At 43.5% G+C, this 18,908-nt stretch overlaps 1 protein-coding gene across 7 annotated transcripts in view; it reads left to right on the top strand.

Moving 5' to 3' along the window:
- LOC119167687 (G patch domain-containing protein 2) overlaps window positions 1-14,741 on the top strand; it is a 341,817-nt gene extending 327,076 nt beyond the window's left edge. For 6 of the 7 annotated variants that reach the window (XM_075865896.1, XM_075865895.1, XM_075865893.1 and 3 more), the window contains 2 exons: window positions 6,525-6,865; window positions 13,899-14,741. In XM_075865896.1, the coding sequence (XP_075722011.1) occupies window positions 6,525-6,778 (254 nt within the window). In that variant the 3' untranslated portion in view covers window positions 6,779-6,865; window positions 13,899-14,741. Of the gene's footprint in view, window positions 1-6,524; window positions 6,866-13,898 lie in introns of those variants that run through there. The other variant, XM_075865897.1, reaches the window with a different exon arrangement.
- The last annotated feature ends 4,167 nt before the right edge of the window (window positions 14,742-18,908 follow it).

Here is an 18,908-nt window from a genome sequence, read left to right as displayed (position 1 = left end):
ACTGTGTTTCTTATTTACTCCTGCGCAAGGTGACTCTATTCGAACTCACTACAGCTCCCTTAACTATAGCCACGCTTCTAAATTGTTTGTGTGTGCGTGTATACAGGGTGTATATTTTCTAAGCTCTTAAAAACTATAATAGACACTTTTCTTGGCATACAATTTTTAGGCCGAGGTGGAAAGATTTTGCCACTAGTTAGGTCTTTTAAAAATGAATAATTAACAAGAATATTCAAATTTATCTCTCTGTTATCAATTTTAGGGCGGTTGTTTAAACTGTCAAGTTGTTCTATGTTACAAGTTATAGCGAGCCTAGTTTTGAAAAATTTCATTTCATTTCATTTATTGCACCTTCAGGGCCGAAGCATTACAGGGGGAGTGGTTACAAACAGCATCATACAAAAAACAATGATGACCAACGGCAACAAAATTTACATTACAAACAGTATTATGCAAAAAATAATAATGAACAACAAAATATATGTCAGCATAAACCTATTAGTTACTATTAATTAAAACTGTCCGAAGGATTCGATTTTAGTAATCTCCGCAGTAAGAGCAGGAAGGTGGTCCAATCCTCGCAAGTTCTTAGAAAAAATGTATTATGGAAAGTAGATGTCATGGAAAAGGGAACTGCAACCTTATGTCGGTGATCAATGCGTGATATACATACTGAGGCGATGAGATGAAGTCATTGCGTAATGAACGATGATGAAACATGCGATAAAACAGACAAAGACGAAAAATTTTCTGGCAGGATGATAATCATGGTAGTTCAAGGTTCGGCTTCATGTTAATAACACTTGCGGTTCATGCGTAGTTAGACATAATGAATAGTATTGAATGGTTCTGAAGAATTTGAAGTGAACAAATAAGGTTATCATGAAATGGGTCCTTAACTGAAACGGTGTATTCAAGCTTTGAGGTAATTAGTATTTGATGCAATAAATGTTTCATAGATAGAGGAGCATGGGAAAAATTTCTTCTAAGGTAACCGAGTGCTGTACGTGCTCTTACAGAAGTGATTGGAGCAGTTTTTACCGTTAGCGCTATGGATTATGGATTCAATGTGTTCATTTCACGTTAGTTTCGATGATATTCTTTTACACTGACATATCTGTTAGATGATACTACTTCCAGAGGAGAGTTGTTTATAATATATGAAACTGCCATGTTTGTAGATCGAGCTATGCGCATGACCTTGCATTTTTAGTGTTTAATTCCATGCACCAATTTTTGCACCATAGGGATACTGCGTCCAAATTTAATATTAATATAGTGGGGTCATGAGGGCTGGTTATTTCTCGAAATAATACCTACTCATTTGCAAACATGTGAATATGGGACAAGACACAAGAAAGTAAATACAGTCAAAAGTCGCAATAACAAAACCTCGCGAGTACGAAATCCCCTCGGCAACGAAATATTTCCCGATCCCCGGTGAACGTTCATAGAAGCCCATGTATTATGCATCTCGCAGCCACGAAATATTTTTGGACAGCGATCCCGCATTAACGAATTTTCTACGACCGTGCAGGCCTTATTTTACCCTCCCGCCAAAGGTTAAATGTCGGAAATATGCTCGTATGCGTGTTACGCGCACTCAAAATTTGTAAACGTCTGCTTTTGCCGCGCTAGTGTGGGTACCGTCATTTTTGTTTACTTAAGGTAGAACGCGGCTTTGGGATCGCGAAAAATGGCAAAAAATCGATTTTTTGAAAATCAAGTTTTCAGTTTCTGGAACCCTTTTTCTGATTCCAAAATATCTACACTGAAAACCGCGCGGAAGTGCTTCGGAAAATTCATTTCACCCACCTAGGTTACGAAACTTTTTCTGCAAATCGCGAGAAAACAGCTATGTTGAAAAAATTATGGCTTCGCAATGGTGGGGCTGGGAGCCGGCTTCTTGGGCTCATCTGAAAGAGCGTTTCTTCGTGTTTAACTTTCTCGCCTCAGCTGGCTCCTCCCTTTAAAAACAAGCGCACAAAAAGCAAATGTTTGAAGGTCGTTCTCGAGGCCCTTGATTGGCTGTGGCCGCCATGTTGCCTCAGCTCGCCTCGCCAGTGGCCCGATGCTCGCTCCGGGAGATTGTCGTCTGTGTGTCGTCTGTGTGTCGCGAGATTGTCGTCTGTGTGTCGCGAGGACATGGCTCTCGAAAACTGCTACTTCGTGACGTGTTCACGGCTCGATGATCACTTAAGATATAATTACGCTTCAGTTAGGAGCAGTAGACGGATGCGCAATCAGGTTACTACGAGTGCGGCACGTCATCGGAGTCGTCTTTAGCCCTCACTCCGCCGACAAGACTGCGGGCAGGAACGATGCGCTAGCGCACTCGTGGCGACGTGCTTCGTCGCAAGCAACGAAACTGTAAGCGGCGGCACGGTCAGATTACTACGAGCGGGCGCGCGGTCTACGAGCGCGGTGCGTTATCGGAGTCGGCCTTAGCCCTAACTTCGCTGACAGCGAGACTGCGGGCAGGAACCACACGCTAGCGCATCCGAAACAACCTGCGGGTTTTTTTGGATGCGCACGACACCCTTTGCGCCTTCGGCGCACATGACGACGACGTAGCAATGGACCACTTTTGCCTGTGCGAAGGCAGAGCTTTGAAGTTGTTGCATGGCAAGGGTCGGCAAAGTAAGTTGACCGACTTCTGGCAATAAATTTTTGTTCTGCTGGCCCTATCACTGTTTTTATGTCTCTTACTCACGGCAACGAAATTCTTGCGAAAACGAAATTTTTTGGTTTCCCCGGCGATTTCGTTATTGCGGGTTTTGACTGTAATTAATGTAGATTAAGAAACAGGAAAGGATCGAGTACCAATCCTTGTTGCACACCTGAGGAAATGGGACTCTGAGGAGAGTCTGTATTGTTAGCAGAAGGGGGGGGGGGGGGGGGCAAAAGCAATGAGCATATCTTCTTGTTTAAAGGAACTGATTTGATCTCATGAAGTGTGTGTGCATGATTTAAGGCGAAATAGTCTCGAAATCGGATTTGCATGCTTATTGTAGTTTTGGGGCTTATTGAGACATACTGTTCAACTACACAGTCCTCAGAGTAGGTACACCTGCACTACGTTTCACGTTCGACTTCAGCACATATGTCCTGCATATGCAGCGGCACAAGAAATATGTAGAACCAATGGACACACATTATGTGTAGGACAGCTTTACAATGTGTAGGACACACATTATGTGTGGAGCAACGGAATGAATGCCAAAGAACGCAACGCGCAGCCGAGCGTAGTTGTTGTGGAACCAATGGACACACATTATGTGTAGGACAGCTTTACAATGTGTAGGACACATTATGTGTGGAGCAATGGAATGAATGCCAAAGGACGCAACGCGCTGCCAAGCGTAGTTGTTGTGGAATCAATGGACACAGATTAAGCGTAGGACAGCTTTACAATGTGTAGGACACACATTATGTATTGCATTATGTATTGCTAGGACACACCAGGTATTGCTGTAAAACATAATCCTTGGAGCTGTAAACTAGCCGGTACAGCAAATGACCCCCTCTGATTACTTTCAGTAATTCAAAGCTTCTTGCATCCCAGTATCATTAATTCAAATGAATGAAGTTTAATTAATTCGTAAACCCACTTAATATGAAGATTTTTTGTGGTGCCAGTAATTTTGAACTAACAAAGGTTTACTGGAGTGGGATAATCGGGGTGAACAGTGGAAGTGCCTCAGACTGGCTGGCCGACATTTCTATAGGAGGACCTCTGATAGGTCTTGCTATCGAAACGTCGGCCAGCCAGTCTTAGGCACTTCCACTGTTCACCGTGATCATCCCACTGCATTGTTTCCACCTGTCGGCTCCCATGTAGATAAAAGGTTTACTGTATTATCTCATCCCTGGTTTGGACTGGTGCCACCGTTGGTTGGGCAAATATACAGAGTTGTGGCCTATGAAAAAGGTCTATTCTATTTGAAGTAGCCAAACAGAAACTATATGTAATTACGATTCTCTACTGTTTCTCAAACTACCAGTTTTACTGCTTATACACCATCTCAGAAGTTCTCTTCAGCATTGTGAAGGCTACAGGGCACCTTAGCCAGTTGGAAGGGCCATTAGCCCCCTTCTCATGTGTTTATCTGTGTCGTCTGCTCAGCCTCTGCTCCAATGTGCAGGGCACATAAAGAGAACAGGTGATGCCAATGATAGAAGAAATGACGGCGCTTATTGCACCTGGTGCCCTCCACTTCAAATTTGTGGAGTCATCATGCGCTGTGTCACCCACACGTTACCAACTGACGCTTGTACATTAAAACCTTGTTAATTGGAAATCACTGGGGCCGCGAGAAATCTTCGAGTTAAGATGGATTTTCGAATTAACAGAACATTCAAAAAGTGGGATGCAAGAAGCTTAGAACTGTCCAAAGTAATCAGTGCTCGTTGTTTGCTGTCCCGGTTAGCTTGCGGCTCCAAGAACTATGTTATCCAACAATACCTGGTCGTAATTTTGCCGCAAACAAGGGGGTACGGTGGGCCTCACTGCTGCCACTGAAAAAAAAAAAAGAAACGCTGTCGTAATAAACTGAAATGTGCACCTGTGGAAAACGAGACATCTTCACTGCAACAGAGTAGTGACACTTGGGCAGCATGTCACCTGCCCCTCGCTGCGTCAGCATGTCATCAATCCACCATTCGCACATTCTTTCTGGCATAATTAAGAATTTAATAATGGCTGGTATGATGAAACTTGCGATGTGTTCTGGCTGGCAAAAATAATCTTTGAAACTTTCGAACTTAGTTTTCGAAGTAGGTGTTGCTGGCACAGACTCTACGAGCACTGTAAAGACGCCAATTGCTGGAGCAACTGGCAATCGGATGTTCGCATACATCGCGAGTTCTGCCAAAATGTTCTTTATTAATTTCTTTACGATCTTATAAAGAATGAGTGAACCATGACCCGCTGACGTTGCTAGAAACATTTAATATGCTGCTCGCGCGTCATCGCTGTGTTGCAGTGAAGCACGACCAATTTTCCGCAGGCACATGTTTTGGTTGATCCCGAGACCGTCTTCTTCTTCTTCTTCTTCTTCTTTTTTTTTTTTTTTTTTTTTTTTTTTTTTTCCGCTGGAAGTAGCGAGGCTGGGGTGCTTCAGCTACCACTCATCAGTATCACTACGTTGCATTGCCTTGTGGCTATTAAGGGTCATCGTTTCGGCGGACTTACACTGAAATCGGGATCTGAAACTAGCACATGGCACCCAAAGTTTTCGATTAACCGGACTGGTGTGAGTCGCCGCTTCAAATTATCCACTCAAACTTACAATACAATATACGGGACTGCGAAAATCCTTTGAATTAAGCAGGATTTAGAAGAAACGGACTTGGAATTAACCAGGTTTTGCTGTAATTGCTTTAGATTAATGTGCTGACGCTCAGACAGCAATGTATTCGTGACTGTATTGCGCTAATTCTATGAACCTTTATGAAATTTTTGGCACATTCTGCTTAGCAGGTATGGCTAAACACACAACTGATCTCGCAAGTAACAGCACAATGTACGTGATTTTTGGTTCTTAGCGTTAGATGCCACCATGCGACGCCTTATTTACCAAGTTATTTGTTGCTGCCAGCACAGTGAACAAGCGTCAATTTTGATGAAAGCGGGCAGTCACGTCTGCGTGAGTGCTGCGATGTTAATTTGTAGTCATATTTAGTGACTGTTACTGACACAGCAATAAAGGGCACACGACATAAATGTGAATAAGAATGAACGTATAATGCATCAATGTGATTCAGCATGTTAATTACATCTCGAACTACGTTTTACTGTGCAAGTGTGTGGGTTGCTTACACCCCGTAGTGTTAGTAGTGCTGAATGGCGAGATGGAGTATAGTATTGTAAATGGCAGTGCGCCCATTCGATAAATTTTTTGGTTAACATGCTAAGCTTCACCAAAACTGCAAAACTTGTTCAAATTGCATCAATGGTACTCACATTAACATATAAAAAATTAAAGTGGAAGTTCTGTGTAATAATTGTTGACAACATGCTACTGCTGAATTTAATGGAAGCAATGAAGCACCTGGCAAGTGATTTAAATTTGACAGATGCTGGAAATAGCATGTGTACTTCATTGTGTGTGGACAGGTAGGGTTCAACACACTACTTTGTTGAAACAGCAGAACTCACTTGCACTGTCCCCTAGTTAGCTTAGGTTGAATAGTTTAGGCATCTTTTTGTCTTCTGTTCTAAAGGCAAGCTTTCTTAGTTATACTACTCTAAATTTGGGTTTTGGGGCTGAAATAGTTTGTGTCTTCCTACCGCAAATTAAATCCACCTTCTCCAAAAGCACTATTTTGCTGCTTCAAAAGTTGCTCCAAATTCCACTTTGGCTGTTGTACCCCTGCGTTTGGCAAAAATGAAAGCACAGAAGTGAATGAAAATTTAGGCTTGATGATCAAGGCACTAGCCCCATTCTTTTATGTGTACAAATGTTGTTGATGTGCATTCTGAGCATGAGCTGAAGCTACACTACTCGTGTGTGTGTGTGTAGGATTGGTCGGCAGTAGGGCTGCTCCCGTAGGAGAGTCCAGTGTGGGCCACCAACTGCTCCGGCGACTTGGTTGGGAGCCTGGTCGGGGACTGGGGCCAGTCGGTGCAGGGGTGCTGCTGCCAGTGCCAGCACATGTGCGTCCACGTGGGCGCCCAGGTTTGGGCTTTGCACCCCCACCACCGCCGCCGCCCCCATCACCACAGCCCATGGCACCGCAGACAACCGGTGCGGAGGGAACCTCATTTTCCAGCTGACCACTTCTGCATCCAACCACTCTTTTTACACTGCCAACTAGCAGGCTACGTGGCACACCCAGAATCTCATACCAGCGGCCACCTAAGGTCTGTACTACGAAGGGCACTGATGGTAGAACAGGCGTGCCATGGGGACTCATTTTTGGAGGTTTTGCAAAATATCACCTGAATTTGTTTACATTAATGCTTGATACAGCTCCATGAAGATACTGTAATTTGGACACAGGAGTTCAACAACCTCTATTTTTAAAAATTCCTCAGCACGTACATCATCACGAGTGGTCAGGAGTTCACAGGGCACAGCTCAAAAAGCAGCAAGAAAAAAGTGTGGTAAAACAATGTGCAATGATGGTATTTTCTACCTACCATTGAGTATCTCTGATTTTGGCCTTTAAGATTGTATGGTTGACAGGAAAAATCAGATATAAAAGGCAAGTTCTGTGTGTTAGCTGGCCGCATGGAGAAATATCCAATCAAATCTCATCCAGGCTTTTTGTAAACCAATTGCACAATGTGTTATCTCAATGTACTAGGGAAACCCAACCTGCGCTGTTTTTTTTTTAGCCACTTGAAACCATTATCAGACTGAAGCACTGTTGTTTACATTTAAGGGAACACTAAGGTTATATAAGAATTTACGTCAGTGTGAAAACAAAATGTATGGCAAAATTTAAAACAACAATATTATCAGCAGCAGTGTCCTACTTACCAAGAAGTTAAGATAAATGCATGATAACACATGCGCTACACTTAGGACATTCGCAAGATGATCACGATGATGTGAGAGGTACCGCCTTCGATTAGTTATTGGTAATCGAATTAGCTCCACTAAACAAAGAACCTTCTATGCATCAAAAGACTTAAAAAAATGTTGCTTGTTCGTTTCTGTTCGATTCATGGAAAAAAGACCGGCTGGACGCTACTAAGGGGAATAGCGCGAGTGGTTCAAAAGTTAAATTTTCGCCTACTGAAACTGGACAAGTCATGCCATCTAGTGGGGCCCAGTTGAACCATGCACGTCTGCCATCTCGGAAGCCACGGCAGGAAATTGTTCAATGGCCGTTGTTGCTGCTGTGACTCCTGCTACTTCCATTCTGCTGCTACTAGCGTCAATGGCTGCACAGTAAAGCCGGGCAACATTGTGCATGGCAATAGTGACGGCAACAGTGATGTGCGACGTTTCACTTGAGGCAGATAATTTAAAGTGCGCTAACCCGATGCAAACCACTAAAATGTGATTTTATTTCATAATAAGCACTTACTTGGCACAAAAATAACACTACGAGGCTTCTGGACCACTATTTAAACAATCAACGTCAACTTAATAGTTGCCTTTAGTGTCCTCTTAAGCGGATGTTCAGTGCCCTGGTGGCTGCGAAGGCCACATTTCAGCTTTTTACCACAATTCGAAACTTTAAATACACTCCACTCTAACTGCACGAAAGAACACAAGGATGAAAAGCAGGCACACTGTGTTCGAAGTTTGTGTATGGGATTCCCTTGTCATGTGCAGCTGCTTGTTACGAGGGCCAGATGGGCAGATGCCTGAACAAAGTGATTACATGAACTTGCTAATGACATAAGTAATGGTACAGAAGCTTTTCTGGCACAGCTTGTTAGCACATGTAGGTGTACCCCGCAGTTTCAGCATGGTTGCTCAGGTGATATAAGAGAGTAGTGTCTACATGAGTGAACTGTCAGTCATGCTATCTTGGAAAAAAAAAATTTGTAAAGTGTGGGTATGCTCAGCAGGCCACTGTGATTGTGTGACTTTTTTTTATCCTGTTGTTCTGCTGTTTCAGTGTAAGTGAAGTTGTTTTATTTGTAACTGTTCCTGCACTTGCATATATCAGCACTTGTCTGGTGTGTCTGCTTTCAGCTACCTTTCTAACTAGACCATCAGTTTTTGTTGGTGGGGGTCCTGCTAGCTGTTTTGTGGCCACATCAGCGCTGCCAAGGCCTGGCATCAGTTGTACGAAAAAGAAATCTTTAAGGGCGCTTTCTTTTTGTTAGACAATAATAATTACAACTAATAGACAAAGCTTTCCTTGGATTTCTTTCTTATCTGATAGTTGTAATTGTTATGTATCAGATATGTTTTTAAGCTGTAAGCATGAGCAGAAAATGAACCGTCAAGTATTCTTAAACCAGTACATTAGCGAATTCGAAAGCATTCTGAAGTTGCTGAAGGGCGACCTTAGCATCATGCTCGCTGTACTTTAAGTGTTGGCAACCTTTTACGTAGTGGCAAGTCATGTAAAGTTGGCAACATTTGATCACAGAAGCACATCACAGCCCACGTTTTTACAACTAGGTAAGTTGCAAAACTGAGCGATGTTGCATGGTGCCGCCGCTGCCAGCGACAAATGTGGCGCTGCTGTCGCATATAGATTCACTCACTGCATGCTCGCTCGTGTCACTCCCGTAACCTCTATCAGCTGTGCATGTTGTAGTGCGTCGCTATTTGTGAAGGCTTCTTTCTGCGAGAACAGTTTTGTGCTTCAGTGTGCCCTATTCTGCTTTGTATGTGTTGCGCATTTTCATCATGCCCACATGTTGCGTTCCCGGCTGTGCGAATGGCTGCAGGAAATGAGAGACACCATGAAATTTTTTTTGTGCCCTGCGTGTACCTGAGCAGTGGGAGGCATGGAACCACGCTATTCCTCGTGCGGATAAGAAACTGCTCGGCACATCAGGTGTGTGTGTTACGCACTTTCATGAGGAGGACATCCTGAAGATCTGATTGATATGTGGGGTTAAACGTCCCTAAACCGTATGATTATGAGAGAAACCGTAGTGGAGGGCTCCGGAAATTTCGACTACCTGGGGTTCTTTCACGTGCACCCAAATCTGAGCACACGGGCTTACAACATTTCCGCCTCCATCGGAAATGCAGCCGCCGCAGCCAAGATTCGAGCCCGCGACCTGCGGGTCAGCAGCCGAGTACCTTAGCCACTAGACCACCGCGGCGGGGCCGGACATCCTGAAGACTTTCACTCATGTTATCAATGGTAAGAAGGTACAAATCACCAGAGAAAGGTGGGGCCTCGTCGAAGAATGTGTTCTACGGATATTCCCGAATTTGCCCGCTTACCTTCAAAACCCGCAAAAAAGAAGTGAAAACTGCCCGATAGGAGTGGTGTACTTTCCAGAGTATAATCGGCGAAAAAGAATAGACTATCTCCAAGCACTGAGCTCAAAGACGGTGAAATGAGTTCCGACATGCCATCAACGAGTGGCGCAATGATTTTGCTTCAAGACATAGGCTAATCGAGCTCGACATAGGCTAATCAATAGACTAATCAAGCGTTTGTTTGCCTGCTGCATGCTGGCGGAAAGTTGTTGAGAATGGTGAGACAAGACGTGTTGTGGTGCTTCTAGTGCTTAAAAAATGAAAAAGAGCGCTATTTGTGGAGAAATGCGTAGTTGTCGCAGAAGACTTGACAGTCGCCATTAGCAGCTGTCACCATCACTTAGCCAAGTTTCCCGGCAATGCAGATACCATCACACAATTGGCCAAATTCCCGGAGGACATAGAAAAACTAAAGTGTGTTTATGCTGTCCCGATGCGTGAGCAGGCAGCCTCGTGAGTAATGGCTACGAGGTGCTCACGGATACCCCAAAGTGTGGTCCCTGCTCGAAGCTTTGGCTTCAGCTGTGGTAACAGGTTTCATTAGAGAAACTCAAGAAGAAGCAGAGGGAAGACATGCTTAAGAAAAGCGCCGCATGCGCAGCTTTTGATGGTCTAAGTTGCTAAGGAAGGTGACTAACATGTAAAAAAAAAAAAAGCTGACTACAGAACCAGATAAAAGCCACGAGATCACGCCACAAAGTTGTAATTTATTTACAACTTTGTGGCAAGAAACGCAGTCACAAGAGAGGATACAAGACACTGTAATTGAGTTTTTCGGGCCCAAAAACTACTTGTAAACGTACACCAACTAGCAACTAACGGACAGATTCGTGTCAAGCATCGTTTATCGTGGGCAGTTTATAAAGCCATAATTATACTGTATTTGCCTTACACCGCTAAATATTACGCAGTATTAGGTTTCTGCGGCAGCACAACAAGAAATCCCAATAATATACTGTTGGCAAGCTCTTTCAGAATAGCCGCCACGGCGTCTTGCCACGAAGAATGTGCGTTTTCGTGTGCTAGCGGAAGCTTGTTGCGCCGCTAGCGCCACCAAACCGCAAGTTGTCTTGGTGCCGTGTGACGGGTCATCTGAGGCGGGGAGTTTTAGAACTTACCTAGTTCTATAAACATTGCCTACAACCTTCTCAGCCTAGAAAAGTTGCAGCGATCGAACCGTTTGCAATGTCGACTATGAGAAGTGCTTGTTTATGCGAATTTCACTGGCACTCGGCCCACATGCAACATCATGTGCATTGTGACTGAATCTCTGTAGTGATCTGGTGGGGTAATTAAATATGCACTAAACAATGTCTCAAAGTAATATGCGGTAGACAATGATTATGAGCTTCGAGTGACGCAAAAGCAGAGTTCTCGGTGTGCCTCCATGGTGCTGAATATAATGCTGAATATTACGCTTGGGAAATTGAAATGACACAGCCTTGACCGCAGGTGCCGCAGTTAAGTAATTATCCATACTTAAATACATGGCAATACATGCCACGGCATCGAAAATTCAGTGTGACTTGGCGGGCTGGCAGGACCCCTCATCGTTGCACTGGTTAGCAGTGTTCAGGAAAGAATCAGTAGCGCCAAACATAATCTAGTCGTGCCATAAGACAGTGTTAGCACGCTAAGTGCTTTATTGCGATAGCAATTATATATGGGCACACTCGGCGGATTTTCGCCGTCACTGTTACCATCATGTCCCGTAAGTGTATCCAAATGTGCTCTCCGAGACATTAATAATATCATTCGTAAATATTATCCTATAGTGGCAAGCAATGAGCACCTTCGAAAAGCATTTCTCAAAGCACCAAAGGTCGTGTATTGCCATAATAGCAATTTTTTTTATAGACATGTTAGTGCATGCAAAAGTAATCTCGCATTCTACTGCTCAAGTAACACCTTGCCACCGTCCAAGATGCAAGACTTGCCTTCAAGACATGATAATTAAAAGCACCGATAGTGATTATGTGTCTATCATATAAATTCTGATTTTCTACATGATTGAATGTTCATTTTGTCATAAACAGTACACTGGTGAAACAGGATGACCTGTTAATATTAGATTAGTCATCGTGCGGGCACGGCAAATAAATTACAGACAGCAGTGGCACAGCATTTCAATGTAGCAGAACACAAATTCGACGATCTGAAGCTTCAGTCAGACTTTTGGTCTGCAGGAGACAGGAAATATAGTCTTACCTTGTTCGCAAGTTCAGTATGCTCCATTCGGTATGGTGCATACACAAAGCACACCACTGTTAGGTAAACTCTCCATCTAGGAATTTCAAACCTTCCATTGTTATTCACGAGATTGAAGTAACTAGAATAGTGAGAATGGGACGGAGCACATTCGGCAAGCATTCTCAAATCATAAATAGTAGATTGCCACTATCCCTCAAGAGGAAGGTATATAACAGCTGCATCTTGCCAGTAGTTGCCTACGGAGTAGAAACCTGGAGGCTTACAAAGAGGATTCAGCTTAAATTGAGGACGATGCAGTGAGCAATAGAAAGGAAAATGATAGGTGTAACCTTAAGAGGCAAGAAGAGAGCAGAGTGGGTCAGAGAACAAACTGGGGTTTAAGGATATCATAGTCAAAATCAAGAAGATGAAATGGTCATGGGCATGGCACGTAGCGCAAAGGCAAGATAATTGTTGGTCATTAAGGGTAATTGGGTGGATTTCCAGAGAAGGCAAACGAGTGAGGGGGAGACAGAAGGGTAGGTTGGCAGATGAGATTAGGAAGTTTGCTGATATCAAGTGGCAGCAGCAAGCACAGGACCGAGTTGACTGGCGGAACATGGGAGAGGCTTTTGTCCTGCGGTGGACGTAGTCAGGCTGATGATGATGATGATGAATGAAGGTAGTGCACCAGAATTGACAGAAAGATCTACTAAGGCGCTTGCAACGCCATCTTTAATGAAAGCTTCTGGCACAGGGAAGTGCTTGAGAATTGATCCATCGGAGCCTCCTGTGTTGGTTGGACTTTCACGTGGCTGGGAACTCAACGGCGGCACCACGAAGAGCTTGGTTTCATCACATTTTACTTGGGAATGTCTCTCTGTCTGCTAACTTTAGAGCTCAGCAATTCTGACGCACGAAAATGAACGGTAGGCCCTGGGTTTGGCTGAGTACCTTTGAAGTTTCTCAGCTCTATACCAACTGTAGTGAGCAACCGTAGGAGAGGCCTTTGTCCTGCAGTGGGCGTTGTCAGGCTGATGATGATGATTGTTAACCTTTGACAACCCTTTTGACAACCAGAATTCAGCGACACCTGTATATCCTCACCTTCCCACCGCTTTCCTATTTTATTTTTAGTCACCGAACACTTGCTCCATCTTCACTCATACAATTTGTCACAGCACCCCCCCCTTTCAGCTCGAAGTGTAGACGCGCTGGCGCTAAAGAAATCAGTTCTTTTCTAATCTTGAGGAAGATAAGTTCGCTTGTCAAAACGTTGGCTCAGCACAACCCCTGTTTGTGAATTGTTTTTACTATCAAAATTGTGAAGCTTCTTGGAACACTGAAGAGGCGGCTTGCGCTGAGTATTGCAAACAGCGTGCAAATTAGTATATTCTTACATAGAATCTTCTAGCGGATAATTTATGAGTTTGGGACAATTTGGGACAACGAAAAATTCTGTATCTGTATGTGGGTTCAATGTATCTATGTTCGGCAGTATACTGTGAACCAGAAGGTAACGAGTAGAAACTTTTCGGAATGACAATCCATAGAAGTGGGGCATTTTCTTGGAGTTTCATATTGCGGAGATTCTTCTGTGTTAAAATATACAAAAAAACATTTTTAGTACCAGCGGTGTTTTCGGGGTTCTACTGCATTCAGACTTTCACTTCCAGCTCAGACTTGTTTTCCCCTGGAACTTCAGTTCAGCAAGCACAGTGGAAAAACTTTGAGGCATGGACTTCTATTGCTGCCATAGTGATTAACTACAAGAGTGATTCATTGCTCCTTTTACAGGTATGAAGGCGGCGCGCGAGCACTGCCAGCTACAGCTTCTGTATGGGGTCTGCCTGCAAAGCGTTCTTGGCTGAAAAGGCCAGGCTTCGTGTGGTCATCATCAGTGCCTGATGGAATGGGAGTCCAGCATGCTGACCTCTTCTTGGGGTGGACTGGACACACCGTGTGTGTGGCTCAGCAGCAGACTGATTGAGAAGTTCATACTTAGGTGATTTGTGGTGCCCTAAAAGTTGGAAGGGGCCGTGTTTCCTCTTGCCAGTCATGGACATTCGTTGGTATTGTTTTAGCAAGGGACGTGCTTCATTTTTTTTATAATCATGGTTAAAAGTGCTCGGCACATTGTCTCTTGTGGCAAGTTTTTACTCTCATTTCTGTGCTGTTGTCGCATCATTGCTCTATTTTCTCTAAATACAGCCTTGCTTCTTTTTATTGCTGATGGTTGGCTCCAGTTACTTTGTAATATAGAAGCCAGTGAATTACACCTTTTGTTGCTCTTCTTGTCATACGCACCTCTTGGTGAGAAATGTTTTAGTGGAGCACCATATCACGAGCTGTTGTTTTCTAAATCCCACCTTATAATAAAGCATTTTGGATAAATTAAAATGTGTGATGCCTCATAGTATTGCAGTGATTTTTACTTCTGGTCTTGGAAATTGATCCTGTAAATATATTTGAAAATTCAGAAGAACAATGCAATTTTTCCACTTGGCTTGCACCCTTAAACATCATTCACGCTTTACTTGCAAACACTAATTTCTTGGATCACATCATGCTGCTATAGAATGTTATTACTGAAGACAACGAACATTTGTAAGCTAATAAATGGGTAGCTTTTTTACTGTTTCCCTTTTTATTTTTTGCCATGTTTTACATTGATCAAAGCTTCACACGGTTACAACATGTCCAGCCAAGCCAAACTATCGCAGAGTTTCTAGCTGAGTGGCTAAACCAAGAGGGAGGTGGCTGTACCTCTTTGCCCACAGCCCTGGTTGCAGCACTAGCCATGTGCATGCACTTTGTTGTCATCTCTGTTTAGTATCCCACCATCACAGTGTTCAGCTGTTGGCCCAAAAGGTGTTGGTTATGGAGTGCAACACCTGTGCCAATAGCGTTGTGCTGACCCGAAACGGTAAAATTAGTTGTACTTGTGCCATGCTGTGCCAAAATGCCCGTCCAACCTCAAAATTTTCAGTTGTGCTAATTTTCGCTGGAAATAAAGGCCGCAGTGGCCACAGGCAGCTTGGGCACCATTATGCCACTAAACCTAGACGCGTAGAAAAGGCTTTGTGTAGAATGCCCAAAAACTTTTTTTACTGGATGCAATGCTGCACTTCATGGATATTCGAAACGTAAATTAGAAGCTCCACATAAAAAAAAGCTCGCCATATGCTGCTGGTGTATCTAACGTTAATGAAAACCATCTCGATTGAAAGATTTGCCTACCTGCCTCTCGATTCCCCCAGGAGACTCCTAAGTTACGAGCAAACCTGCACATTGTGCAAAAATCGTCATGTATCTTATGATAAACAACTCCAACTCCATCGAAAAAGGAGCAATGCTAAAATTTTCTGCACTTGTTCTATTGTGGGCAGAATGATTCGCAAAGGGGTACTGACATAAAATTTGAGCGTGGAAATCACCTGTGGTATAGGTTTCCACTTTCCACGGTAGTGAGTACTGTTCCCGTGAGTGAAAAACGTGTCTAGGTAAAGACTGTCCAAAAGGCGCTTTAAGCTTTTTTTTAATAGTTTGCCGTAATTGCTTGTGCAGTTGCTCTTTTCCAGAGATGTGGAACAAAACCCCAGTCCTGATGGCATTCTCCAAGTGTTTAGTATGTCTAGTCATGATGGTGCTATGCAAATAAATTGTAGTTTGCAAAACGGCCAGGTGCGATAACAATTAAGTTGAGCGCTATTGAAACTGTGTTCGCAACACACAAAAGTATGATGATGGAAATAAATAAAAACCTTCTTATCACACAGCACCACATGCATGACGTCAGTAAATTGGTATTGGAGCAGGTAGATATAATAAGGGGCTTCTGAAACAAGGTGACGAGTTACAGGGGAAGTCAGTCGAAATAGATGACAGAAGCCAGAGACAAAATTTTGTTTTCTGTAGTGTGGACGACACTGACTGCCTTGAAAATTGGGACCAGTTAGAAAAAGTTATCCGGAAAATTCGTAAAGATAACTTCAGAAGTCATCTGAAAAAGCCCATCGTATTGGTCATTTCATGGGAAAGGCTAGGCGACCACTCGTAAATTTTTTTCTACAAAAAAAAAAAAGACGTTCTATACAAGCCAAAATATTTAAATGGACCGATTTCAGTGTTGCTCAAAATTACTCGCCTGAGACATGTAGCATGCGCAGGTGTCTGTGGGAGTAAATAAAGATAAAAGTATTTAAATAATATAGTCAAGATAAGTCATGGTTATCACAAACAGCAGGGTTTTTTGGTGCCACAAGGAAAAGGCACAAGTGGTTCCCATTGTGAAACCTTGACGTGCTGCCCAAATTACGATACAACCTCATATCGATCTAGTTGTCTCAGCTACGAATTGCCATAGCACGAGTAATCAAGCGGATGAACTTGTGGCCTTATAACAGAGTCTGTATAGGTTGATATACTATTTGCACAAAGTCTTGGCTAAATCCTTCCATCAGTTATAGTGAAGTTTTTTTTAAAGAACTTTATTGCCTATCGAAAAGGTAGGCTGAGCCTTGGTGTTGGCATTTCTCTTGCTTGTCCAGTCTGATGTGCGCTCATCTGCTCTTGACATCATTCATGATGCGGAGGAAGCAGTAGATGAATTTATCTGATCATTTTTCACTTGCCGCAGGGGCGGTTTGTCGGCCACCAAACTCTTCATGGCGGCTGCCTGGCCAGAGTTTACCTGAGCTTTACTGAAGCAATAATACTTGTGTATTGCAAACATGTAGTAATGGTAACATGAAAATGAAGAGCATTGTTGGTACTTGTAGTCTACTACACTACATAAACGAACCAACCTGTAAAAATAGTATTTTAGACTTGTTCTATCACTCGCCGAATTTCGTAAACTCAACTATGATCCTGGCTTAAGCAACCACCAAGATGTTGTTGCAACTATCAAAAAAAAGGAAACGCCAGGCCTGTGTGAAAGGCGCAGCACAGTCACAGCGAAAGCTAGATGAGCAGCCTTTCAGAGCCTTTTCAGAACACTCATTGGGTAACTACTGCTAGCACACTTGCTTGCTACCCACTAGGGCATTACTAATAAATTTTTTTAGGTAGTAGATTGGCATTCGCTATGCTATTTTTTGTCATTTTTCTGAGAAGCGTGGTATCGCTAAACACGATGATGAGAAATTATGGCTGAAGTGGATATGCGCCACTGTTAATTGAAGAACAAGAACAAGCTTTTGTAATGCTTTGGAGTATTAGACGACCCACTTGTTACGCTATTCGCATTGTGCAACGACTGGTTGTTCTTTCGCTGTTCTAAAATGATTTATAAGTTGTATTGACATGATTGCTTTCCTGACGTCAAGCCTGCCTAATGCAAGTTTGCCAACACGTCTCAAGCACGGGTGTGGCTCAGTGGTAGAATACTGGGCTGAGACCCAGCGGACCCGGATTCGAGTGCCGCTATATCATTGGTGCTAGGGTTTTTTCTAATTTCGTGCAATATGGTTACGGACACCGGTGGTGCTGACGGCAGACAACTGCGCGTGACCCGAGTTATGATCTCATAACAGCTTTCACTGTGAAACAAAAGTTCATCATGTGAAGCACGTCGCAACTGCAGGTGAAATTTTCCTGCTGGTTTCCTGATAGGAGCTGCCAGTTTGTTCTGGTTTCTGATGGGACCAGCTGGTTTGCTGCTGGTTGTACTGGTCCCAACAAGGTGCTTAATGGTCTCTTGCTGGTCCCAGAAGGCGACCTATCAACTGTACTGTTTCTAGCAGAGTCGCATTACCATGTTGCAGCCAATAAAAGTTATGATGACGTGATAGTCGCCATCAGGGGCATAGCCAGGGCGGGGCTCATGGGGCTCTAGCCTACCCCCTAGAAATTTTTTGTATTGTCATGTATCGCCAACGAAAACAGCTATCTGTGCCAGAAATTATCCTGGATTTTTCATATAATTCTTTTTCACAGTCGAGAACACACCAGAGCGAATATTGCTGACCCCTGGCAACTCTGTATATGGCTGCGTATCCCATCATGCCATCAAAAATACCCTGGAAGCAGAGACACAGTGCCACGGATCGCCATATTGCGGGGCAGCAAGACGCTGATTAACAGGCTCTGCTCTCCCATGCTAAGCAGTGCCACGCAGAAGCAACATCCTTGACTAGCCAAGTGCTCACGATATTGCTAACATTTGTTCTGTTATGGCGAATGAACCTTTTACAAGTCTGAATTCACCTGGTTTTTTTTTAGTATTTTTGCTATTCTGTGAGATTAGGCCTGAGACAAATGGTACACTCAATATACCTGTGGTGCATACGTCTTGCACCCGAAAGGATCATATATTTCTTTTACTGATTACTGCCGTTGTTTAGTTCTCCCACCTGTATGGAAAGCAAAGAGTAGGTTCATACGAATAAGACCTAAAATGATGAAATTCCATGTGCCGTGTGTGCTGGGAACCAAGACATCGCTTCACTTTAATTAGGAAATTGCAGCTGCATGAAGCATATAGGCTATGACATCTCTTTAGACAACGGAGATGTGAAAATCTGAGCCTCTGCTCTAATCGGAAGGGGCTCGACATGCATATTTTATGGTGATGGTTGGAGACTCGAAGTGGGCGTGATAGCTAGGAAGATATCAAGGGCCTCCCAGATATGGAATCTGGGGAGATGAACAGTTCTGTGAAGCAATCTAGTCTAATCCAGCATGACTATAAGCTGCACCTAGACGTTAACACCACCCAGTAGCACCATAACACACATCCTATTAGAACGTTCAAAACCAGTTCCAGCAGCGTATATCTTGAGGGGTCACGCATATTTACAGCAC

The sequence above is a fragment of the Rhipicephalus microplus genome, chromosome 6 (genome assembly GCF_043290135.1).
Source record: "Rhipicephalus microplus isolate Deutch F79 chromosome 6, USDA_Rmic, whole genome shotgun sequence".
NCBI lineage: Eukaryota > Metazoa > Arthropoda > Arachnida > Ixodida > Ixodidae > Rhipicephalus > Rhipicephalus microplus.
This window is presented reverse-complemented; position numbering and strand designations above follow the sequence as displayed.